The 26,004-nt window shown below is 35.7% G+C and overlaps 2 protein-coding genes across 30 annotated transcripts in view; one reads left to right on the top strand and one right to left on the bottom strand.

The window, feature by feature from the left end:
- Shawl (Shaw-like) overlaps positions 1 to 26,004 on the top strand; it is a 278,379-nt gene that overhangs the window by 6,343 nt on the left and 246,032 nt on the right. The gene's annotated exons all lie outside the window — the stretch shown is intronic.
- jp (junctophilin) overlaps positions 1,831 to 26,004 on the bottom strand; it is an 83,294-nt gene continuing 59,120 nt past the window's right edge. For 21 of the 26 annotated variants that reach the window (XM_073966819.1, XM_073966812.1, XM_073966808.1 and 18 more), the window contains 5 exons: positions 17,607 to 17,878; positions 17,398 to 17,534; positions 15,323 to 17,327; positions 5,933 to 6,133; positions 1,831 to 5,706 (listed from right to left, as the gene is read on the bottom strand). In XM_073966819.1, coding sequence (XP_073822920.1) covers positions 5,620 to 5,706; positions 5,933 to 6,133; positions 15,323 to 17,327; positions 17,398 to 17,534; positions 17,607 to 17,878 — 2,702 coding nt within the window. In that variant the 3' untranslated portion in view covers positions 1,831 to 5,619. Of the gene's footprint in view, positions 5,707 to 5,932; positions 6,134 to 10,726; positions 11,185 to 11,359; positions 11,610 to 15,322; positions 17,328 to 17,397; positions 17,535 to 17,606; positions 17,879 to 26,004 lie in introns of those variants that run through there. The other 5 variants (XM_073966832.1, XM_073966834.1, XM_073966830.1 and 2 more) reach the window with 5 other exon arrangements.

The following is a 26,004-nucleotide window of genomic DNA, read 5'->3' as shown; positions in this document are numbered from 1 at the left end:
CCCCGATTTTGCTATAAATCGCTCAATTTTTGATGAATAGGCTTCAAATTTAACATGAGACGTTTCCCCAGGCCCCTGTTCAGTTTTACCGATTTTGACTTGATTTCGCAAAAATCGGTACAGATTTGGATATAGCCTCCATATATATCTTTCACCAATTTTGCTATAAATCGGTCAATTTTTGAAAAATAACCTTCAAATTTAACATGGAGTGTTTTTTAGGCCTGTGACTTCATAAGTACTTGTGCAAACATTCATCAACCCAGGTCAACGGTAAAACTGAACAGGGGCCTGAGGAATCCCATGTTACATTTGAAGGCTATTCATCAAAAATTGAGCAAATTATAGCAAAATTGGGGAAAGATATATATAGGGGCTGTATCCAAATCTGAACCGATTTTTGCTAAAATCGGTGAAACTACTCAGGAGCCTAAGAAAATATCACATATTAAATTTGAAGGCCATTCGATTAAAATAGACCGAGTTATAGCAAAATCGGGGAAAGATATATATATATATATATATATTTATATATATATATATATATATATAGGGGCTATATCTTAATCCGAACCGATTGTTGTAAAAATCAGTGTAGCTACTCAGGGTCCTAAGAAAAGAACACATACTAAATTTGAAGGCTATTGGATCAAAATTGAACAAGTTGCAGGGATGGGCAGAATGTTTTTACACATTTCGCTTCGGAAGAGATGTCCAATTAAAGGAAATCAAGAGCCAAGGTGGCAATCAAAAGATCTGCTCTACTAAATATTAAGAATTTTAAATTTTTTTATCAAATTTAAATTTTGATTTCTTGCTAACGGTACATTGCCCATGTGCAGTTAATGTCAACTTTTTGTACTAAAACGTTATATTTATAGCCCACTCATCAAATCCCCATCCAAAACTTTTAGTATTATCAACAAATTTTTCAGAAAATGTTATTTTGAATGTCGTATAATTTTCATATGATTATCGCCTTAGATCACCTGGGAAATATTTTTCATATTTATAGAGCTATAACTTCATTATGGATGCAAATATCGACAAAATTCTTTCAGATTCCTTGTATCAGATGTGTTTACTGTAAGAAGAAAACATAAACATATGTAAAAGTTAACATCACATTTTTTTGATTTTTGTGCACGCGGCAACACTGTGCGGCGTGTCTAAGACACCACTTTTGTAGAGAAGTTTTACATGGCTGAAATACTCAGGAAATGTCGCCAACATTACTGAGGGGTATTTCCCCACCGTTGAAAATTGTTTGATGTTGCCTGGCCGGGGAATCGAACCCACGACCTTCATCGTGCAAGGCGGGTGTGCATACCATTGCACCACGGTGGCACCCAGGATTACTTATTGACCTATCGAAAAACCCCTCTCGCTAGAAATTTAGGATTTAGTTATATTTAAGCAGATTAGTGGAACGCCAATAAAATTTGTGGGTAAATGTCGAGTCCCTGCAAATCAGTTTAAACCATAATTTTCTTTAAAACTCGTTAATCCGTAAACTATGGGCCTTCCGTTGGATTTTCATTCATCGTGATTATTCTGTATTTCCCAAGGGAATTGTATTATAGTACCTTGTGTACTCGGAGGCTAGTAGACGGAAAACAAAATTTAAAAACCTCCACATTTGATTTATACTCCTCCCCCATGTAACGGTACGAATCACTTCTGAGTGTTTTGAAGTTTCTCGACAGACACTTGTTCCAATAGAATTGGAAGTTCTTTGGAATATGTTAGACATTTTGTTACATAGTGGAGGTTTATTGAAAGTTCCGTCTGAACTTAAAGCCCCTTTTACTTGATTTCTAATAAATTTGATTTATTTTTATTTTTAATATTAATTTATTCATTTCTATATTGGTTTTTTATTTAAAATATAATTTTAAAAATAAAGAACAAAAACAAATAAACTATGGAGTAAAACACATAACTTAGCAAAAGAAACAAAAAACCAAAATAACTAAACAAATAAATAATTCTATATAAATTATATATTTATGTGTAAATGTGTGTTTGTATGATACATTTGCAAAAAATGTTTAATGAGTGTGGAAAAAATATTAATATTTGCATGTGCAGGGCTAATATGTTTAAAAAGTTATGTTCTGTTCTTCTAAGACGATTCGAAATCAAATTTGTACGAATTACTGCTTTTTGAAAAATATTTGATATTTGATTTGATTCATTTTTTTAACCGAACAACAGGAGTTTAGTAGTAAATCGTGCGAATTTAGTGTCGACTCGTCTATGAGAAACTGACTATTATCGGACAGATATAAATAAAGTTCTAAAAAAATACGTAATAAATGTTGATAATTATATTTAATGTGTACCCAAGGTAGCCTTAAATATAAAACCTTAGTAGCTCAACATTTCGCCCTGCCCTAATGACATACATTTGATTATGGTGATTCTCGACGTTTACATTATTCACGTAAAGAATATTTATTTTTCTTCAGCCATATAAAGATAAATAAATCTTGTTTCCCTGAATAATGTAAACATTGCTAAATATATATTTAAAAAAAAAAAATCTTCTCATTACATGCTGAGTGTATGCATGAACTTTTTCAATATGTTTTAAAGGAACTATCAAATTGTCGTTTATTAAAAAAATTATTACAAATAACACGAATTTGTCGTAAAGAACCAACTGGAATTGTAACTGAGCTATTAGCGATCCTGTCCTTGTAGGTCTTCTACTGAAATACGTACTTTATTGCGCCTGATTTGAACCTACATTTTTCCTGACAACATTGGTCGAGGTTGTTCTAAAAAAAAGAATCTTCGTCGTTTCATGTAAATGGTCCACAGTTGTCATGACTAGTCATCCCGTGCAATTCATAGGGTGCAACACTTGCACAATGTGGTCCGGGTAATAATACCATAGGAGTTCAAAACTGGTCCTACATGGTCCCAATTTTAATTTTGAAATACTTACAAATGTAGTGTGGGACACTCACAAATGTCATAGACAAGCGTTCCACAGATCGACTTATAAACGAGCATTTTTAAAAGAGAAAAAATCTCCTCTTTGATAGAACCAAAGGAACTTTCTATACAAATTTTAAGACATTTGATGGGGTCCTCATTGGGAACAGCAGTATGAATTCTTCTCATGAATTCTTATAAAACTGCACTGCGTCCCCTTTTAAAACCCTAAATTACTTTAGGATGACCCGGAAGACCTATATAGAAGGCCTCTACTTCTCATGTTAGGAATCCAAAAGAGAAGATAGGTACGAGATGGACTCTCTCTATGTCGTTGAAGATTGAATCATGCTTTCTTTCACATATAATTTTATGTTTTGGAATTCAATAAATTTAAATTTTTAATTCTGAAAATGTAGGTGACCATAAATTTAGTGATTGATATTTTATCGATTTCAAGGCCAAATTTTGAGAGGTTGGTAAATTGTTCTTAGTTTGGCTTATTGGGCACCACCATTCAAAAAATAAAATAAGCTCGTTCGGAGTCATTTTCCTGCTGCTCCTATTTGGAGAATTCCTTGTTTTCTGTACACATTAGGTCTTTCCGTTCCAATTCTGGGAACCTATCTGCGATTTTCATAGATAACCATATAAGACCAGAGTTGCAAATTTTCAGGAGAGAAAAAGTAAGGTTTTTGCTATTATCTGCTAAACATGATTGATTTTAGCACATTGTACAATAACTCAAAACTGATTTATGGTAATTTTTTTCAGAAAGTACAGATGTATGGCCCTATTAAAATATACAGGTATATTTCCTTGGCTACCTTAAGAACTCGATGGAGACTTTCCAATAATAAAATATTTTAATTCAAGGCCTATCGGATTGCTGTAAAGGCTGAGGACCATAAAACGGTTATATTTCTGACATAAGTCTTTGATTTTTTATATTTCAGCAGTGGAATTCTTTAACTCATTTTTTTGGGTTACCGACAAAAATCGGTAAAATTAAAACGCAAAATTATGAATTTAAAAGTATAAATAAAAGTTGACAACAATGTTGATGTCGGTAGAATTTACCGACAACTTTATTTTGGTTGTTAACTTACCGAAAATTTTCTTTTATTACCAAAATTATAAGTATTTTAATTTTACTGATTTTTGTCGGTAACTCGAAAAATGAGTTAGAGAATCGCACTACAGGTCATCCATCCTATGGCTTGTGCGACAAAGCTAATCGTTTTATGTTCCTCAGTCTTTATAGCCAAATTTAAATTACATCGCCTTTTCCCATTACATTTCTATAGATCGAGCTAGCTGATATATGCCAAACAGTCAATCGCTTGTGCCTCAGCCTTACTTAATCCAGTTGGTGACAAATTCTCAAAAAAAAAAGGTATAAACTAAAAACTTTAAAAATTTGTGATTACAAATCACAACAGGAGGGATAATCGCCTGCCTGGTCGGGAAGCATTTTCGAAAATTTAAATTTGGTTTTGAAAAATAAATTTCAATTTTGTTTTATAGTTTTAAATGTAATTATTATTAATTCGCTAATTTAATTTAGGTTAAGAGGCTTTTAAAAAGGTGTACAAAATTCGTTTGTTGTTCTTGTTTTTTTGTTTTTGTTTTCTTTAAAGAGTGTCTCTATTTTTTATAAATGTACTTGTTTAAATATATTTTTTTCTCAGCATATTTTAGTTGTTGTTGTAGATTTCTAGTTAAGTTTAAATTTTGCTATGCTAAATTTGTTTGTTTTCATTATTTGTTCATTATTTTGGAGGGAAAGGTTTTTTTTTGGGGAAGTTTGGGTTTTACAGCATTCTAAAAATGCTTCAACAAAAAAACTCAGACATTAATCAATTTCTCTGTCCAATGTCTGCTTGTGTGTGTGTGTGTCTGGGAGCCACATAAACAGAGCTCGGGGTACTCTTTTTTGGTTTGTTTTCAATAAAAAGTAAAATAAAAAATATATACAATGTACATATTGTTATTATTTTGGTTTTTCAAAATTCTATTATATTATTTCGCTTTGATTATAACAATTAAAAATTAATAATTTCATATTTTGTTTTGACATTTTTTTTTTTTAGTTTTGTTGTTTCTGCAGTCTAAATAATTTTTCTTTTCTCAAGTAAATGTTTGTGTTTTTGTTTTGCTTCTCTTAAGATTTTTCTTTACAATTTTATTTGTTTTTCATATTTTACTGCAAATGCTAAATAAATTATATAAATATATATTTTAGTTATATATAAATATAAAGTATATATAATATTTAAATATATATATGTTATGTATTTAGAAAAAAATAAATTTATTAAATAAGACATTTGTTTAAATTCAAATGATTTAAAATTATTTTTATATCAAGATAGAGAGACAGAAGAGTGCCGCCGGTGTTAAAACAAACTCTCATTTCCAAGCCTTTGATGATTCCATTGTCTGTTGGTCTTCTTATTTTCTTTCCATAATTGAAGTCGTCTGTGTATAACTCTGACAGGTTGATTGTGCTGCTGTTGCTGCTCTCTGGCTAAGAAAAACTGAGTCTAATTTAAACAAAGTTGTATTAAATATTTGTTGTTGTCGCTGTTGCTGTTGTTTTTGCATAAATATTTCCGGGAACTGCTGCTGTCTGTCGTCCAACAATAATTGATGAAGAGGTGGCGAAAGTGTTCGCTATGTCAGCATCTTGAAAAAGATTATGGCCAATATGATATTTACAAAAAGCACCAAGAGCACCAACTGTTGTCGTGAGAACCAATCCTAAAAGAAAAAAGGAAAGGAAGAAATCGTCAGAGAGAATTTGTTTCATAAATTCTTTAAATTATTTGGGAGGTTCCACAGAAACAAATGTGGACAAGTATGACCCTTAACCACATTATGGTCATAGAGTGAAATGAGCCCATATATGTATGTTTCATAGAGTCATATATGGTCCATCGATCCATCTGTGGTTCATAGAACCGTAGGTCATTTTCTTTCTACTCACTTTAACTTGTGGACTGACGAGATACAATAATGGATTCGCTTTGAGCTTTTCATTCATTTCGATTTGTCGTCTTACCGCTTCGCGTCTTGCTGAGCCCAAAGCAGATACCTCTTCGCGGCTCATAGCCTCTGTGGCACGTGGCAGTTCTTGGAAATCGGGCAATGATTTTTTACGTTGCAATGTAACATTAATGGGAACACTCTGCAAAAGATAATAAGAAAATAAATGGAAATGAAAAAAATGCTTTTAAACGTGGACTTTTAAAGGCAACATTCTTTAAACGTGGATCTCTTAAAAAATGAAATAACGAAGCTGGAATTGTTTTTAAGAATATTTTTCAAACTTTTTTGATATTTTTTTTTCAAACGTGAATTTTTAAAGATTTTTTTAACGTGGAGTTTTTAAAGATATTTTTCAAACGTGTTTTTTTTAAAGATATTTTTCAAACGTGGTTTTTTTTAAATATAATTTTCAAACGGGTTTTTTTTAAAGATATTTTTGAAAGATTTTTTTAAGTGTAGACTATTTACATTTTTTTCAAACGTCGACTTTTTAAAGAAATTTTTTTCAAACATGGATTTTTTAATTTTTTTCAAGCATGGATTTTTTAAATTTTTTTCAAACACGGACTTTTAAATTTTTTTCAAAAGTGGACTTTTTATTTTTAAAGAAATTTTTTTCAAACATGGACTTTTCATGTTTTTTTTAACGAGGATTTTTTAAGAAGAATAAAAAAGAAAAAAAAATTGAAAAGAAAAATCGAAGAAAAAATTTAAAGGTTTTTTTTTTTAAATTTTTTACATTTAAAAAGATTTATAATACCTTCTAAGCGTGTATTTAAAAAAAAAAATATTTTTTTTAGGAACCTGGATTTCTTAAAACAAGGTATTTATAATATTTTTTGAAACGTGTATTTTTTAAAAAATACTTTTTTGGAACGTAGATTATTAAGCATTTTTCTTAAGATTGAAAAATCTCAGTCTTAAGATTGAAATATCTCAGTATTTCTCTGGACCTTTTAAAAATGTTTCTCAGTATAAAAAACTCTGGATTTGTTTAAAGAATATTTCTCAAACGTGGATTTTTTAGAGATATTTTTAATGATTATTTTTTTATGAAACTTGGATTTCTTAAAGATTATTTTGGAAGATTATCTCAGTTCATAAAAAAGTGTATATGTTAATGTTATCCACGCCTTTTTTCAATTCCTTAGATAAGTTATCCACGCCTGTTTAATGCCTTAGATAAGTTATCCACGCCTGTTTAATGCCTTAGATAACTTATCCACGCCTTTTTAATGCCTTAGATATCATATCCACGCCATTTTGATGCTTTAGAAAAGTTATATGTTCCTGTTTAAGTTAGAATTGACTATTTGATTTAAATTGGCCCTATAAATTACATAGGCATATTCGTTGAACTCTCCTCATTCCCATTTATTACATCCCTGTAATAGTATGAGAGATTTCAACGAACATTCACTTGTCAACCGCCTTCTTGAAGTATCCATGCAGATGTCACCACAAAACAAAATAAAAACAAGAAAAGATCGATTGACAGCAACACCCGCGCTTTATTGTAAGCATCGTACATATCGTTGTACATTGAGTAGAAAAGGTAATATCGTTTACCATAAATAAATACGGCAATTGAGCCAAACCTTTTATTAAAACTATCGTGTTTTATTTTCTATTTCCACTCGTACGCATTGGGCGTATTGGCTCCACTGGGGAGTCTTTGCAACACTTGTTCCCCCCAAGTCCCTATAGTGCGGACTAAACATTCCTTTTTAACACCTTAGACAACTTATCCACGCCTTTTAAATGACTTTGACAACTTATCCATGCCTATTAAATGCCTTAGATAACTTATCCATGCCTTTTTTAATACCGTAGATAATTTATCCACGCCTTTTAACAACTTAGATAACTTAGCCACGCATTTTAAATGTCTTAGATAACTTATCTTCGATTTTTAATGCCTTAAACAATTTATCCGCGCCTTTTGATTCCCTTAGATATCTTATCAATGCATTTTTAATGCCTTACATAATATATCCACGCCTTTTAACGCCGTTGATAACTTATCAACGCCCTTTTAATGCCTTAAATAAGTTATCAACGCCTTTTAACATTTTAGATAAATTATTTTAACAGTTTACATAACTTATTTACGCATTTTCCATGCCTTATATAAGTTATCCACGACTTTTTAATGACTAAGATAAATTATCCACGTCTTTCTACCAAATTTGATATGTTATCCACGCCTTTTAACACCTTAGATAACTTGTCCACGCATTTTTAATGCCTTAAATAAATCATGCACTCCTTTCTACAAACTTAGAAAAGTTATCCACGCTTTTGTACCAACTTAGATAAGTTATCCGCGCGTTTTATCGCCTTAGATAAGCTATCCACGTCTTTTTACCAGCTTAGATAAGTTATCCACGCCTTTTTAATGCCTTAAATAAGTTATCTAGGCCCTTTAACACCTTATATAACTTATCCACGCCTTTTTAATACCTTAAATAAGTTATCCACGCCTTTTTACCAACTTAGATAAGTTATCCACGCCCTTTAGCACCATAGATAACTTATCCACACCTTTTTACCAACTTAGATAAGTTATCCACGCCCTTTAGCACCATAGATAACTTATCCACGCCTTTTTACCAACTTAGATAAGTTATCCACGCCCTTTAGCACCATAGATAACTTATCCACGCCTTTTCAATGCCTTAAATAAGTTATCCACTCCTTTCTACCAACTTAGATAAGTTATCCACGCCCTTTAACACCTTAGATAACTTATCCACGCCTTTCTGATGCCTTAAACAAGTTATACACTCCTTTCTACCAACTTAGATAAGTTATCCACGCCTTATTAATGCCTTAAATAAGTTATCCACTCCTTTCTACCAACTTAGATAAGTTTTAGACGCCTTTCTACCAACACAGATAAGTTATCCACGCCTTTCTGCCAACTTAGATAAGTTATCCACTCCTTTCTGCCAACTTAGATAAGTTATCCACGCCTTATTAATGCCTTAAATAAGTTATCCACTCCTTTCTACCAACTTAGATAAGTTTTAGACGCCTTTCTACCAACTTAGATAAGTTTTAGACGCCTTTCTACCAACACAGATAAGTTATCCACGCCTTTCTGCCAACTTAGATAAGTTATCCACGCCTTTCTGCCAACTTAGATAAGTTATCCACGCCTTATTAATGCCTTAAATAAGTTATCCACTCCTTTCTACCAACTTAGATAAGTTTTACACGCCTTTCTACCAACATAGATAAGTTATCCACGCCTTTCTAATGCCTTAAACAAGTTATACACTCCTTTCTACCAACTTAGATAAGTTATCCACGCCTTATTAATGCCTTAAATAAGTTATTCACTCCTTTCTACCAACTTAGATAAGTTATCCACACCTTTTTACCAACTTAGATAAATTATCCACGCCCTTTAACACCTTAGATAACTTATCCACGCCTTTCTAATGCCTTAAACAAGTTATACACTCCTTTCTACCAACTTAGATAAGTTATCCACGCCTTATTAATGCCTTAAATAAGTTATCCACTCCTTTCTACCATCTTAGATAAGTTTTAGACGCCTTTCTACCAACACAGATAAGTTATCCACGCCTTTCTGCCAACTTAGATAAGTTATCCACGCCTTATTAATGCCTTAAATAAGTTATTCACTCCTTTCTACCAACTTAGATAAGTTTTACACGCCTTTCTACCAACTTAGATAAGTTTTACACGCCTTTCTACCAACATAGATAAGTTATCCACGCCTTTCTACCAACTTAGATAAGTTTTACACGCCTTTCTACCAACATAGATAAGTTATCCACGCCTTTCTGCCAACTTAGATAAGTTATCCACGCCTTTTTAACATCTTAGATTAGTTATCTACGCCTTTCTACCAACTTAGATAAGTTATCCACGCCTTTCTACCAACTTAGATAAGTTATCCACGCCTTTTTAACATCTTAAATTAGTTATCCACGCCTTTTTAACACCTTAGATGAGTTATCCACGCCTTTCTACCAACTTAGATAAGTTATCCACGCCTTTTTAACACCTTAGATGAGTTATCCACGCCTTTTTAACACCTTAGATGAGTTATCCACGCCTTTCTACCAACTTAGATAAGTTATCCACGCCTGTTTACCAACTTAGATAAGTTATCAACGACTTTTTAACACCTGAGATAAGTTATCCACGCATTTTAACATCTTAGATAAATTATCCATGCTTTTTTAATTCCTTACATAAGTTATCCACGCATTTTAACATCTTAGATAAATTATCCATGCTTTTTTAATTCCTTACATAAGTTATCCGCGCCCTTTAACACCTTAGATACCTTATCCACGCCGTTTTAACGCTTTAGATAAGTTGTCCACCCCTGTTTGACACATTAGATAATTTTCCTCGCCTTTTTACCACGTTAGATAAATTATCCGAGCCTTTTTAACACGTCTTTTAACACCTTAGCTAAGTTATCCAAGCCTTTTAAAAATCTTAAAAAGTTATCCTCGTCTTTTTAACATTTAACGATTACTCCTTAAAGATTATTCTATGAGATCATCAAATGTCAAAGAAATATCGTTTGAGGGTTTGTTTGCTCATTAATGTGAATCTTTTAAAGAATTGTTTTCAATAAATCATATGTTAATTTTTAAAGAATTTTATAAACATTACCGACCAACACACTAACAAATTCGTTTTTGAGTAAGTATTTACTAAACAATAATAATGCAAAAATATTAACCTCAACCGGTGGTTCCACAATCCAACTTTCTGAAGCTCTGCGAGCCAACAAGGCGGGAGAGAACATCAAATCTTCTTCATCTTCATCGGGATACCACTCCATGTTGTCTTTTGTTTTTTTCCCTTTGTTTTTAGTTACAGGTAATTAGTTTAGGAATAAAATTCGTTCACTTATTTTCAAAAATCTTGCACAAATTGCATAACGTAACGAATGTATTCTCTTGGTTGGTAGCACTTCTTCACTCACGATCTGCGTTTTGTTAGTTATCACTTTAAAATTATTATAAATCTATATTCCATTAGATTTCCATTACATGTATGGCCTTGCAAGAGTTTTGACCGACAATCAACTTGTCTTCGCTTCTTTTTCTATTTTTCACGTTTTGTTTAGTGGGCGGGTGACTAAGGTCTTTTTGGGGATAAGCGGAATATAAGCAATTGTTTCCAAATGTCTGCTTGCTATTGTTGTTTTGCAAAATTATTTAAATTCCTATGCTTGTTCTTCCTTTATCTCGTTGGTTGGTCGCTCAGTGATCGGAAAAGCCAAAACGAAAAAAAACATACGCGATGTCTTTTTAATTTAAAAATAATCCGCTGGCGACCCAACAAAACGAAAATAAATAATTTTGCTAACAAACAAAAACTCAAATAATAATTTTTTTGTTATTTTGGCGACCGCGAATGCTCCTCCGCAAAAACAGAAAATAAAGAACAAAATAGAAGGTCCAAGAAAATCCGAACGAACCCGCCGTCAACACGTAACAAATTGATGGTATGTTAGATATTGACTTGATGCGTGTGTCTAAATCGCGTGCAATTTCGGCCGCCGCCTGTTTCCCAGCGCTATGTTTTACAATTCACGTATGTTTACAAACTGATTCGGCCACCATGAGCTTCACATCAAACAACATCCTCTTCTAGACGATGGTTGACAATTTTTTAATGATCATGCCGATCATTCTCGCCATGTGAGCGAGATCCACTTAAACGGTGACATTTGTCTTTATCCGCAAAAAAAACTAAAAGAGAAAGTTTTCCTCAGCAGGAAAGAGTATTTTTGCATTGGTATTGGTTAGCTACTCTTTGGTTTTTGCAGCTTTCGAAATTCGAAAAAAGCTACAAACACTTGTGAACTGTTCATCCATTCATTCATTCATTCTTGAGCATCTGGGGCTATTTTTAGGATACCTCCGCAGATTTGTTGATCTGAATTCAGTTTTAATTGAGAGCGAGTTTGCTTTCTCCACCACTCTCAGTGGGAGAAATTGTTACTCACAAATTCGAAATTAATTGTGTATTCTTTTAGAAGAAAATAGAGCAATAGCAGAAAGTTAATGCTAGGAATCGTTGGGAAGCCTTGCGGAAAATTCGTAAATATCTTGTTCTAATACAAATGCATTTTTCGATAACGTTGTTAACTTATAACCGTTATTTACGTAGCATATATAGAATCTCCACTTAGATACATTATGTACGACATTTCCATGACGTAGTTACTGGAACTTTATCCGTATTATTCGGATAATATAGGAACTTATCCACGCTATTTGGATAGCATGGGTACATAATACACATCCTTATTTAGATCTTGCATAAATTATCCACGCCGATTTGATGTCTTAGGTACGTTATCATGCCTTTTTGACACCTTGGATTGGGTTTCCTCACCTTTTTGATGTATTAGATAAGTTATCCGCGCTTTTTAACATCTTGGATACGTTACATAAACCTTTTTTAGGTCGTAGATATGTTATCCACGCATCTATCCATGCCTTTTTCACATCCATTGTTGATGTTTTTGTTAAATTATCCATGCCTTTTTGACACTTTAGATAATTTATCCACGCCTCTTTGATGTCTTCGATAAGTTATCCATGCTTTTTTGAGATATATTATTTATTTACTCGTCTTTGATTTCTTAGATAATTTATCCACGCCTCTTTGTTGTCTTAGATAAGTTATTCATGCCTTTTTGACATCTTCGATAATTTATTCACGCCTCTTTGCTGTCTTCGATAAGTTTTCCATGCCTTAGTGACATCTTAGATAAGTTATCAACTCCTTTTTAATCCCTTAGATAAGTTATCGACTCTTTCATGTCATAAGTAAGTTTTCCATGCCTGTTTCACATCTTAGATAAGTTACCCACGCCTTTTTAAGCCCTCAGATATCCACACCTTTTTAAACCCTTAGATAAGTTACCCACGCCTCTTTCATGTCTTAGATAAGTTTTCCATGCCTTTATCATATCATAGATAAATTATCCACGCCTTGTTCATGTTTTAGATAAGTTTTCCATACCTTTTTGACATCTTAGATAAGTAATCCGCGTCCGTTTAACAACTTAGATAATTTATCCACGTCTTTTTAATGTCTTAAATAAGTTATCCGGGCTTTTTTAACATCTTAGATATGTTATCCAAGCCTTATTAACGTCTTAAATAAGTTATCCGCGCATTTTTAATATATTAGATAAGTTATAAACACCTTTTTAAAGTCTTAAATAAGTTATCCGGGCCTTTTTAACATCTTAGATACGTTATCCTCGCCTTTTTAACATCTTAGATAAGTTATCCACGCCTTATTAACGTCATAAATAAGTTTTCAGTGCCTTTTTAACATCATAGATAAGTTATCCACGCCTTATTAACGCCATAAATAAGTTTTCAGTGCCTTTTTAACATCTTAGATAAGTTATCCACGCCTTATTAACGTCATAAATGCCTTTTTGATATCTTGGATAATTTACCCACGCCCTTTGCTGTCTTCAATAAGTTATCCATGCCTTTATGACATCATAGATACATTATCCATGCCTTTATGACATCATAGATGAATTATCCACGCCTTTATGACATAATAGATACATTATCCATGCCTTTATGACATCATACATGAATTATCCACGCCTTTTTCATGTCTTAGGTACGTTTTCCATGCCTTTATCACATCATAGATAAATTATTAGATAAGTTTTCCATGCCTTTATGACATCATAGTTAAATTCATGTCTTAGATAAGTTATTCACGCCTTTTTATACCCTTAGATAAGTTATCCACGCCTTTCTAAACCCTTAGATAAGTTATCCACGCCTTTTTAAACCCTTAGATAAGTTATTCACGCCTTTTTATACCCTTAAATAAGTTATCCACGCCTTTTTAAACCCTTAGATAAGTTATCCACGCCTTTTTAAAACCTTAGATAAGTTATTCACGCCTTTTTATACCCTTAAATAAGTTATCCACGCCTTTTTAAACCCTTAGATAAGTTATCCACGCCTTTTTAAACCCTTAGATAAGTTATCTACGCCTTTTTATACCTTTAGATAAGTTATCCACACCTTTTTAAACCCTTAGGTAAGTTATCCACGCCTTTTTATACCTTTAGATAAGTTATCCACACCTTTTTAAACCCTAAGATAAGTTATCCACGCCTTTTTAAACCCTTAGATAAGTTATCCACGCCTTTTTATACCTTTAGATAAGTTATCCACGCCTTTTTAAACCCTTAGATAAGTTATCCACGCCTTTTTATACCCTTAGATAAGTTATCCACGCCTTTTTAAACCCTTAGATAAGTTATCCACGCCTTTTTAAACCCTTAGATAACTTATCCACACCTTTTTAAACCCTTAGATAAGTTACCCATGCCTTTTTAAACCCTAAGATAAGTTATCCACGCCTTTTTAAACACTTAGATAAGTTATCCACGCCTTTTTAAACCTTTATATAAGTTATCCACGCGTTTTTGATGTCTTAGGTACGTTTTCCATGCCTTTATCACATCATAGATAAATTATTAGATAAGTTTTCCATACCTTTCTGACATCTTAGATAAGTAATCCGCGTCCGTTTAACATCCTAGATAAGTAATCCGCGTCCGTTTGACATCCTAGATAAGTTATCCACGTCTTTTTAACGTCTTAAGTAAGTTATCCGCGCCCTTTTAAAATCTTTGATAAGTTATCCACGCCTTATTAACGTCTTAAATAAGGTATCCGGGCCTTTTTAACATCTTAGATAAGTTATACACGCCTTTTTAACGCCATAAATAAGTTATCCGTGCTTTTTTAACATCTTAGATAAGTTATCCGCGCCTTTTTAATATCTTAGATAAGTTATCCACGCCTTATTAACGTCATAAAAGAGTTATCAGCGCTTTTTTAATATCTTAGATAAGTTATCCACGCCTTATTAACGTCTTAAATAAGTTATCCGCGCCTTTTTTTAATCTTACATAAGTTATCAATGCCTTATTAACGTCTTAAATAAGTTATCCGCGCCTTATTATCGCCTTAAATAAGTTATCCGCGCCTATTTTACATCTTAGATAAGTTATTCACGCCTTATTAATCTTAAATAAGTTATCCGCGTCTTATTAAGGTCTTAAATAAGTTATCCGAGCCTTTTTAACATCTTAGATAAGTCATCCACGCATCTTTAACGCCTTAAATAAGTTATCCGCACCTTTTTTACTCTTTAGATGAGTTACCCACCTCACGTCTTTTATATATCTTAGTCACGTCTTCAATATAGCTTAGATAACCTATCCTAGGACATCTTAACATTTTAAAGCCATCTCTTCTTTCGAACTTACCTTCATTTTCTTACCGCCATTACCACCACCGGCGGCTGCCAATGGCGATGCCGGTTTGGCTGGCATATACAGACTCTCGGTGCGCTTGGGCTGTGAGGGTGAGGGAATGATGTCCTGTCCCAGCGTACGCTTAACCAGGAGTATATCTTCAAACGGTTGATTCGGCTTCGAAAACATCGGCTCTAGACCAATGGAACTGGCCGCAGCACCAGCAGTACTACTCGCCCCACCTATGCTTGGTGTACCGGCCCTTGATAGACGTCCACCACCCGTTCCCGTTGGCACCGAACCATTACCCGTGGGTGTATTACCAGCTGATGGCGCTGGGGTTGAACCACGAAATACTGATCCTGCACGTGGTCGTTGTTCACCGCTTACTGAATTGCTGTCTGTGGTGACATTTGTTGCTGCTGCTTGACGATCGACTGACGCTTGACGTGATGCTATGCCACCACTTAGACGACTTGCAGCGCGAGCATAACGATCTATGGATGAATCTCTACTGGGTGGACGTTTGTAGTGATCGAAATGATCGATTGAGGATTGTTGACTAGTTTGGCCTAACATAGGAGGTTTGCTGCGGGGCATGCTATCGATTTGGTCCTGTTGTTGTTGCTGTTGAAGCTGTTGTTGTTGCAACAACTGTTGCTGTTGCTGATGATAAAGCATTTGTGAGGGTCGTCGCGCTTGACTGGGATTATACATGGGTGAGTCTAGATTCGTTTGTGATTGGTTCAGTTGATTTCGTTGCAGTTGTTGTTGTTGGGACTGTTGCTGCTGCAGCTGTTGTTGTCGCAATTGTTGCTGTTGCAATTGTTGTTGTTGCAACTGCTGTTGTTGTAATTGCTGCTGTTGTAACTGCTGTTGCTGCAACTGCTGTTGCTGCAACTGCTGCTGTTTCAATTGTTCCTCCTGCTGCTGCCGTTGCTGTTGCTGTTGCAATTGTTGTTGCTGCAGTTGTTGTTGTCTTTGCTGTTCCTGTTGTTGTTGTTGTTGATATGCCTGCTGTTGTTGCTGCTGCATATTGGTAAATGTATGAGTGGCCTCTGCATTTTGGAAAGTTGTGGCCTCCATTTGCATTTGTTTCATGGCCGGACTGCCACCACTACTGCTCAAATTGCTCTGTGATGCATAGTTCTGATTCAGATTCATCCGGCTACCACCTATATTACTGCCACCTCCCGGCGGCTGTTGCGGCTGGTATTGATATGCGGGATTCATTTGAGGATTGCTCTGTTGCTGGTGATACATTTGATTGATGGTATTGATGGCACTCATTTGGGATGACTGATTGACCAGGGATGACAAGTCCGTCTGTGGCGATACGGGCAACTGTTGCGAATACATTGAACTTGGTACTGGAAATTCGGCATTTTGTTGGGCCTTTTGTTGCGACAAGGCTCGCTGGGCCGCAGAGTGGCCACCAAAGACATCACCTGCTCCCGCAGCTGGTTGATATGCCGGGGACTTGTAACGTTCACGATAGCGTAATTTTTCAAAACGTTCCAAAACTGTGGGCTTAAAGTCCGGGGCGAATTCACGAGCCATCTGCACAGCCATGTCACAGTCTATGCGTGCTTGTTCCGCAGCAACATCAGCACTTTGTGCCTTTGCATTGGCGGTGGCGGTACGCGACACCGCAATATCCGAACGCTGCATGGCCATTTTCAAAGCCCTTTGGGCAGAGGCCACCGAAGCGGTTATACGCTCACGGAATTTCCTAGAACGTGCTATAAACAAATGCTTCTTCTTTTGACTGGTAATCAAAATGTTGTTTTTGTATTTGCCCTCCTCGAAGGTGCCGTCACGGAAAGTGGTCACACCATAGCCATGTTTCATGTTGTTATACCACTCGCCCTCATACTTGAGGCCATCACTGCGTTCGGCCACACCAAAGCCACAGCGTCTATCTTTTTTCCACTCTCCCATGTAGGTTTCAACGGTGGTCGGATCTAATTGGTCATCTTCCATGGTAAAGCTGGCATTCGATTCGGTGTGTATGGATCTGGGAAAAAGATAAAGGCCATAATTAAAAAGTGACCTTTTCATAAGCAGAGTAGATTAAAATCACCTACCTTGCAGTTAGATTGGATTGTTCCGACCCTGTACTTAGCCAAGAGGCTGTGGACATTGTTGAACGAATACTGCCAGAGGCCAAAGTGCCACGTGTAGCCAAATCACCTGTGCTACGTTGTTTCCGCATTTTGAGACCCTGGTGCAATTAAAAACAAATGAACAATGGAAATCTAATCACCCGGAAATCTCATCTCTCAGCTAGACTTACCGACAAGAACCCTTTTTTCGATTTATCCGTCAGACTATTCCTCCTTTGTGGCATTTTATCTGATCGTGCGGTAAGCACAAAACCTCCCCGCACCTCCTCACCTCTTCCAGTGGCCTTTGTTGTGCTGGCAGCAGCATTGTCAGTGCTTCTTAAGGAGGCCATTGAGGCGTGAACATCTTTGCGACGATGGTGTGAGGCCAGACCAAATGGAGCCGAAGTTCGTATACCATAGCCATGTCGTTTGCCTTCTTGCCACTGTCCTTGGTATTTACCTGTAAACGATAAAAGAAGGAAACATCAAAGGCGGTGCACGCACACACCGAGAGATAAATATCACAGTGATAGCCATAAATATTGTGCAAAACGACAGGGACATTATTAAACTATGTTTGTTTTATGGCCATAGAGCAAAAAAGACGTTGTCCTAGTAAAGAAAAGAGGACTTAACTTTAGCTTTCTAACGCACACACACACATACATACGAATTAACAATAAAGCCAATTAAGAGTGTGTGTACATATTTAACAAGGAAAAGTCTCTGCAAAAAACATTTGCATGTTGACGTTGCAAAATTTCTACAAACATTACCCGTTCAGAAACGGACAAAGTAAAAGTGGCCACTAAATGGTGAAAAAGAGGTTTTATGAAAGACTTTTTTATGAATAATAGATGGGGTAGATTAGAGATATAATCGCAAAGTAGAAAGGACTTAAGGATTTCACAAACAGAAATGTCGCTTTATATTTCTATAGCTCCCTACGGGACGAGTTTATCATCTTCGAATGATTTTCTCATCTCCACTATCCCATCTCTAAAGTATAAATAAAGCTAGACTAAAATCTGACCTAGTCCATAATAGGTTAAGTACGCAACGGCAAACGTGAGAGATAAAATCAACATCGTAATCTCCACTAAACCATTTTCAAAATATCATTCTGAATCTTGAGAACGCGACGCAGGTCGTCATTCCGGATCGTGATAATCATACAGGTTAGTAAGGGATATAGGTAGTCGGAAGGGGGCCGTCTATGGACCAAATTGGTCTGTACGATTAATCTTTGTTGGCATCCTTGCCTGACTTCAGTAACGCGACTACCCTGCCCATTTTCCAGACTTCGAGAACAATGAGGGTGGCTAGCGACAGGTTGAAAACTTTAGTGAGATACTCTACTGGCCTGGCCGTGGAATCGAACGCACGACCTTCAGAGTGCAAGGCGGGTGTGCATACCTTTGCATCACGGTTGCACCCGACATTCCCAACATCACCATTGTAAATTGTGGTGATTCATGCTCGGCAGGAAGTGATCTAATGCGACCTAGTACTCTTCTCTTGGCTCTGTCACTTTTTATACCCTCCACCATGAAATACTCTGAGCTAATATGGAATTATTAGTTTTCTTTCTGCTGTGAAAGTACCTACCTACGCCCACAATTTTAGGTGGAGAAGTTACTTGACAGCTAGAAACCCTAAATGCCAAATTACCTGAAATCGGGCGGTATTGTTATATGGTGGCTATAAGAAAAGGTGGATCTATGTACATAATTTCTGGTGGAGAAGTTTCTTGGTCACTGGGAACCCGTAATGTCAAATTATTGGTAATTCGGTCTGAAAATGTAGCTAAAAACGTCAAAAAAGCTGAAATCGGGAGGTACCGTTATATGGGGGCTATACCAAAACGTGGACCGATATAGTCCATCTTCGAACTTAATCTAACTTCAGACCAAAAACACATGCGTACATGCATTGTAGCTCGACACGTTCGGAAGATAGCGTGATTACAATAGACCGACGGACGGACGGACGGACATCGCTAAATCGACTTAGAACGCTGATCAAGAATATATATACTTTATACGGTCGCAAATGATTATTTCGATGAGTTACAAACGGAATGACAAACTTAATATACCCTCCATATTATGGTGGAGGGTATAAAAATGGTCAAAAATCCAATAAACAAATTATAAAAATACAAAAAAAAATAGAAAAAAATTAAAAAAAATAGAAAAGAATGTTTTTCAAAAAATTTAATTTTTTTTTTCAAACATTAAAAAAACTTGTAAAAAAAGTGTCAGTCGGCTTTGCCGACAGATATATACCCTCAGCATGTGTATATTGAAACAATTTTTTCCCAAAACACTTATGTATTTAGAGGGTTTTAAAAATTTTGGGCGTTTGAACCGACAAAAATGTTGATTAGGATTACAGATCAAAAGTTTTGCGGAGGAGATACTAAAAGGAATGGATCGACATTGACCGTTATGGAAGTGGATCTCCAGTCACAACATAAGGCGCCACACAGTGTTGCCGCGTGGACAAAAATCAAAAAAATGTGATGTTAACTTTTACTATATGTTTATGTTTTTTCTTACAGTAAACACATCCGATACAACGAATCTGAAAGAATTTTGTCGATATGTGCATCCATAATGAAGTTATAGCTCTTTATATATGAAAAATATTTCCCAGATAATCTAAAGCGATAATCATATGAAAATTAGACGACATCTAAAATAACATTTTCTGAAAAGTTTGTTGATAATATTAAAAGTTTTGGATGGGGATTTGATGGGTGGGCTATAAATATAAAATTTTAGTACAAAAAGTTCACATCAACTGCACATGGGCAAAGTACCGTTATCAAGAATTAAAAATTTAAATTTGATAAAAAACAGTATAAATTCTTAATATTTGGTAGAGTATATCTTTTGATTGCCACCTATTGTCACCTTGGCTCTTGATTTCCGTTAATTGGACATCTCTTCCGAAGCAAAATGTGTAAAAACATTCTGCCCATCCCTGCAACCTTCTGAGATATATCGGTTCAGATTTTATATAGCCCCCATATATATCTTTTTCCGATTTTGCTACAACTTGCTCAATTTTGATCGGATAGCCTTCAAAGTTAGTACGAGTTATTTTCTTAGGCGCCTGAATAGCTACACAGATTTTCGTAAAAATAGGTTCAGATTTGGATATATCCCCCATATATATCTTCCCCCGATTTTGCTATAACTCGGTAAATTTTAATCGAATAGCCTTCAAATTTTATGTGTGATATTTTCTTAGGACCCTGAATAGATTCACCGATTTTCGTAAAAATCGGTTCAGATTTGGATATAGCCCCCATATATACCTTCCCCCGATTTTGCTATAAATCGCTCCATATGGGAGCTATATCCAAACCTGAACCGATTTTTGTGAAAATCGGTAGAGCTACTCAGGGACCTAAGAAAATATTACATTTTAAATTTGAAGGCTATTCGATTAAAATGGACCGAATTATAGAAAAATCGGGGAAAGATATATATGGGGGCTATATCCAAATCTGAACCGATATGGACCAAAGTTGAAATTTTTCATTCCTATGCCATTATAAGTACTTGTGCAAAAATTCATCAACCTAAGTCAACTCCTATTTTTGTCCACTTGTATGGAAGCGGCAACACTGTGCGCCATAGGACTGTGGTTCCGCCCGCGGACAAAAATCGAAAAATTTATGTCGACAAATATTCTCTAAACACATTAAATTTTTATTATCCACAATTATTTTTGCCAATTTACTGCGGTAATATGCCAAGTTAATTCGAAGAAGTTGAGATTTGTATGTGGTACCTTAAAAACGAAAAAAAGATCCGCAAAGCGTTCGTAGCTTATGAGTGAAATAATAAAAAAATTTAAAGGTAAATGTACAATTTCCAAAATGAAACTTATAGTTGATGGCATTGTCAATATTCTTACGAAAAAACAAATTCAAAATTCGTTTTCTAAGTTCCTTAAAAATAAATCCTTTGTAAATGACTTTCTGTGCTATTTTTAATATCATTGCTATAAATTTTATTTTCTTTAAAATATATATTTTTTAAAATATAGGGGAAAGTCTCTAGTTTATGATAAAAAGAAATCCAGCTGCCACCATCTGCCACCCTGTAAGTTATTCCCCTTATACCACGGCTGTAAAATCGCCAAAATCGGTAGGTACGTTTGTATGGGAGCTATACCGAAACGTGGTCCTATATTGACCATTTCTTGCAAGGTGGTATGTTGTTGCCTCAGAACACAAAATGAAAACTACAGCCAAATCGACTGGAAAATTTGGCTAAAATCGCAAAAATATAAAATATCGGGGGTACCTTTATATGGGAGCTACACCCAAATGTGGAGCTATATTCATTAAATTTGGTTTTCTCCCTTTAGGGCTCGTTATAAAACTATGTTTAAAATTTCGAGGCGTCAACTCGATTGGAACTATTTTTGGCACTCCTTTCCATACAAGTGGGACCACTGTGCATAGGGGGCTTTTACACTCTTCGGGCTGTTTGCTCAAGAAGATGTAATGCCATCGTAATTGAGGCAGCGAATGCAAGTTGCTTCAACAAAAATCAAAGTGATTCGATATCAGGTCTTAAAGTGAACTTATCCGAAATTTTGTATGGGAGGTACCGGATGGAGTGGACAAATATAGTCCATATTTGAACCTGATTTATATCTGGTAGATATATTAGGATGTGTAAAGTATAGACCAATTCGGCCACTCCCTTCAAAAGTTACCGTACGAACATTTTTTCCGAACCTTTTTGAACTTTTGTGGGGGAGGTACCTCAAGAAGTGGATGGATATGGCTTATCTTCAAACTTAAACTATGTCTGGACCAAATATTACAAAGGCCAAATTTTGGACCGAATCGGCAGTTATCTTGCGCTCCAACCACCTCACACGGTGTCATAGGGATTTTTTTGAAACTTTCAGGCTATTTTCTCAGGAGGTATGGACTTGCCCCTAATGAAACTTGTACCGTCGCATGGAGGGCAGTGAATAAAAGTTAAGTCTATATTAAAACATTATCTAAGTTTGGTACACATTTTACGATGGGCAAAGTATGGGCCAAATCGGTTACTCCCTGCAAGAGTTATCTTGCGCACAATTTTTCCGAACATTTTCGATCTTTTGTGGGGGAGGTACCGGAAGAAGTGAACCGATATAGCCCATCTTCGAATTTAATCTAAGTTTGGGCAAAATATTACGAAAACCAAAATTTGGACCGAATCGGTTCATCCGTTCGAGAGTTATCGTGCGCTCCAGCCAGACAGACGGACGGGCATTGCTCAATCGACTCCAAATTGTCTGAAACACATTTCGTCCAAACATACTTGGGGTCTAAAACCATTATTTCGATGAGGCACATTTTGCCCGTATGAAAGTGTATATACCCTCGTTAGCATAAATGCTGAGGGTATAAAAATAACTCATATACTCCAAAAATTTCCATTTGTGTAAAAAAGCTGCAATTAACAAGGGAAACGGTATGAAAAAACACACATTTTTACCCATGTAATTTCAATAAATTAAAAAAGTATTAAACGGACGAACCGGGACGGGACGGATATATATTGACCGAAAGAGAACGCTCTCGGCCATCATTATGTGAAAACGGAATTTTGTTCCAAGCTCTTCCCTAAAGATTCTATTCCACTAAAATTGGAAATTTATCAACATTTAGCATCTGAGGAAAAATAAAATAGCTCATTAAAGGCAACAATCCTACATAGCTAACAAAAACAAAAAAGCTATGAAAACAATATCTGTTATATGTAGTTTTCGAGAAATGGCTATTTCTTTCTCCAGAAATTTGCAAAATTACGTATTTTACAAAATGGGGAAAAATTTCGTTTTTGGGAGCACGACACGCCCACACCTTCCAATACTTTTACCTATTTTTTTAATTTCCTTAGTAATTATGTGTTTACTATCGAATTCCTTATAGAAATTATAAATCGGTGACGACAAAAAATTGGAATTTTGACCAGGAAAATTGATTCCTGATTAAGTTCCAAGAAGGATGGTCTATATCGGACAAAGCCTACTGGTACTTCATTTCACAAAAGTTCAAAATTTAACTTAAATACAATTTAAGGACTGTCCAAGGATTGTTCATCGGAGGTGGAGGTGGTTCTGATTACAACAATAAAGTTTTTTTTCGTGGGCACAGGTCTACAAAATCCTTCTGTGACTAACAAAAATGGTAGTGGTGGGTACAATAACTTTCGAGAGGAATGGCTCCCAAAATTAGACCAACTTCCAAGATGGATTAGTCGGTCCATTCCTTCATATACTTCTGCAAAGATTAACAATTTTATCCAAATCAAAAATTATTAGTAATGTGTCCGCATTTGTTCGGAACGTCCCCAATCGTTAAGATAAATACCCTGAATGTTCCAAAAAGCCCTAAATTTCAGTCTACGAATTAAAAAAAAACATTTAAAAAAGTGTCAGTCGACTTTGCCACATATGGTGACATAGGGTTTTTACACCTTTCGGGATGTTTTCCCAAGAAATATGGATTTGCCCCTGACGAATGCAAATAGCTTGAACAAAAATCAAAGTGATTCGAGAGCAGATCTTAAAGTGAAGTCATCCGAAATTTTGTGTGGGAGGTACCAGAAGCAGTAGACATATATATTTCATATTCGAATGTGATCTATATCTGATAGATATATTAGGATGTGCAGAGTATGGAATACATCTGTCACTCCCTTCAAGAGTTATCGTGAGCACAATTTTTCTGAACATTTGTGAGGGAGGTACCCAAAGGAGTGGACTGATATGGTTTATCTTCGAACTTAAACTATTTTTGGACAAAATATTACGAAAGCCATATTTTGGACCGAATTGGAAGATCCGTTCCAGATTTATCTTGCGCTCCAACCACTACACACGTTGCCATAGGGGTTTTTTTTGCACATTTCAAGCAATTTTTTCAGGAAGTATGGACTTGCCCCTGATGAAACTTATACCGTCGTATGAGGGACAGTGAATACAAGTTGTTACAACAAAAATCAAAGCGATTCGAGAGCAGGTCCTAAACTAAACTTGTCCGAAATATTTGTGGGAGGTACCCGATGGAGCGGACCGATTGAGTCCATATTGGAACCTAAGTCTGGTAGAAATTTCTCGATGTACAAAGTATGGGCCAAATAGGTCACTCCCTTCAAGAGGAGTGGACCGATATAGCCCATCTTCCAACTTAAACTAAGTTTGGGCAAAATATTACGAAAGCCAAAATTTGAACCGAATCCGGTTCATCCGTTCGAGAGTTATCGTGCGCTCCAGCCAGCCAGCCAAATTGTCTGAAACACATTTCGTCCAAACATACTTGGGGTCTAAAACCATTATTTCGATGAGGCACATTTTGCCCGTATGAAAGTGTATATACCCTCGTTAGCATAAATGCTGAGAGTATAAAAAAAACCTATGTATTTTGGGAGGTTTTCAAAATTTTGGGCGCATGAACTGACAAAAATATAGATTGGATTAAAGCTCAAAAATTTGCTGGTATAACGATAGATAGGGCTTTAATATCACACTAGCCTACGAAAAACATAATATCGCTGTAAACAGGGCTACACACAGAAGTATGGACTTGCCCCTGAAACAACTTTTACTGTCGTAATTGAGGCAGCGAATGCAAGTCGATTCAACAAAAGTCAAAGTGATTCGAGAGCAGGTCTTACCGGGAATTTATCCAACATTTTGTGTGGGAGGTACCCGAAGAAGTGGACCAATATAGTCCATATTCGAATCTGATCTATATCTGGTAGATATTTTAGGGTGTGTAAAGTATGGACCAAATCGGTCACTCCCATCAAGAGTTATCGTGCGCACAATTTTTCCGAACATTTTTGAGCTTTTGTGGGGGAGCTACCTGAAGGAGTGAACCGATATGGCTTATCTTCGAACTTAAACTGAGTTTGCACAAAATATTACAAATGCCGCATTTTGGACCGAATCGGTAGATCCGTTCGAGAGTAATATTGCGTTCCAACCACTACACACGGTGTCATAGAGGTTTTTTGCACCTTTCAGGCTATTTTCTCAGGAAGTATATACTTGCCCCTGATGAAACTTGTACCGTCGTATGGGGGGCAGTGAATACAAGTTGCTATAACGATCAAAGCGATTAGAGAGCAGGTCCTTAACAGAACTGTTTCGAAATTTTGTGTGGGAGGTACCCGAAGGAGTGGACCGACTGAGTCCATATTGGAACCTCATCTAAGTTTGGTAGAAATTTCACGATGTGCAAAATGTGGACCAAATCGGTTACTCCCTTCAAGAGTTATCGTGCGCATAAATTTTCCGAACATTTTCGAACTTTTGTGGGGAGGTACCTGAAGGAGTGGACCGATATGGCTTATCTTCGAACCTAAACTATGTTTGGACAAAATATTACTTAGGCCAAATTTTGGATCGAATCGGCAGATCCGTTCGAGAATTATCTTGCGCTCCAGCCAGGCAGACAGACGCACGGACATGGCTAAATTAACTCCAAATTGTCTGAAACATACTTGGGGTCTAAAACCAATATTTCGATGAGGCATATTTTGCCCGTATGAAAGTGTA

The sequence above is a fragment of the Musca autumnalis genome, unplaced genomic scaffold, assembly GCF_047663935.1.
Source record: "Musca autumnalis isolate F117 unplaced genomic scaffold, ASM4766393v1 scaffold_2, whole genome shotgun sequence".
Lineage (NCBI taxonomy): Eukaryota > Metazoa > Arthropoda > Insecta > Diptera > Muscidae > Musca > Musca autumnalis.
This window is presented reverse-complemented; position numbering and strand designations above follow the sequence as displayed.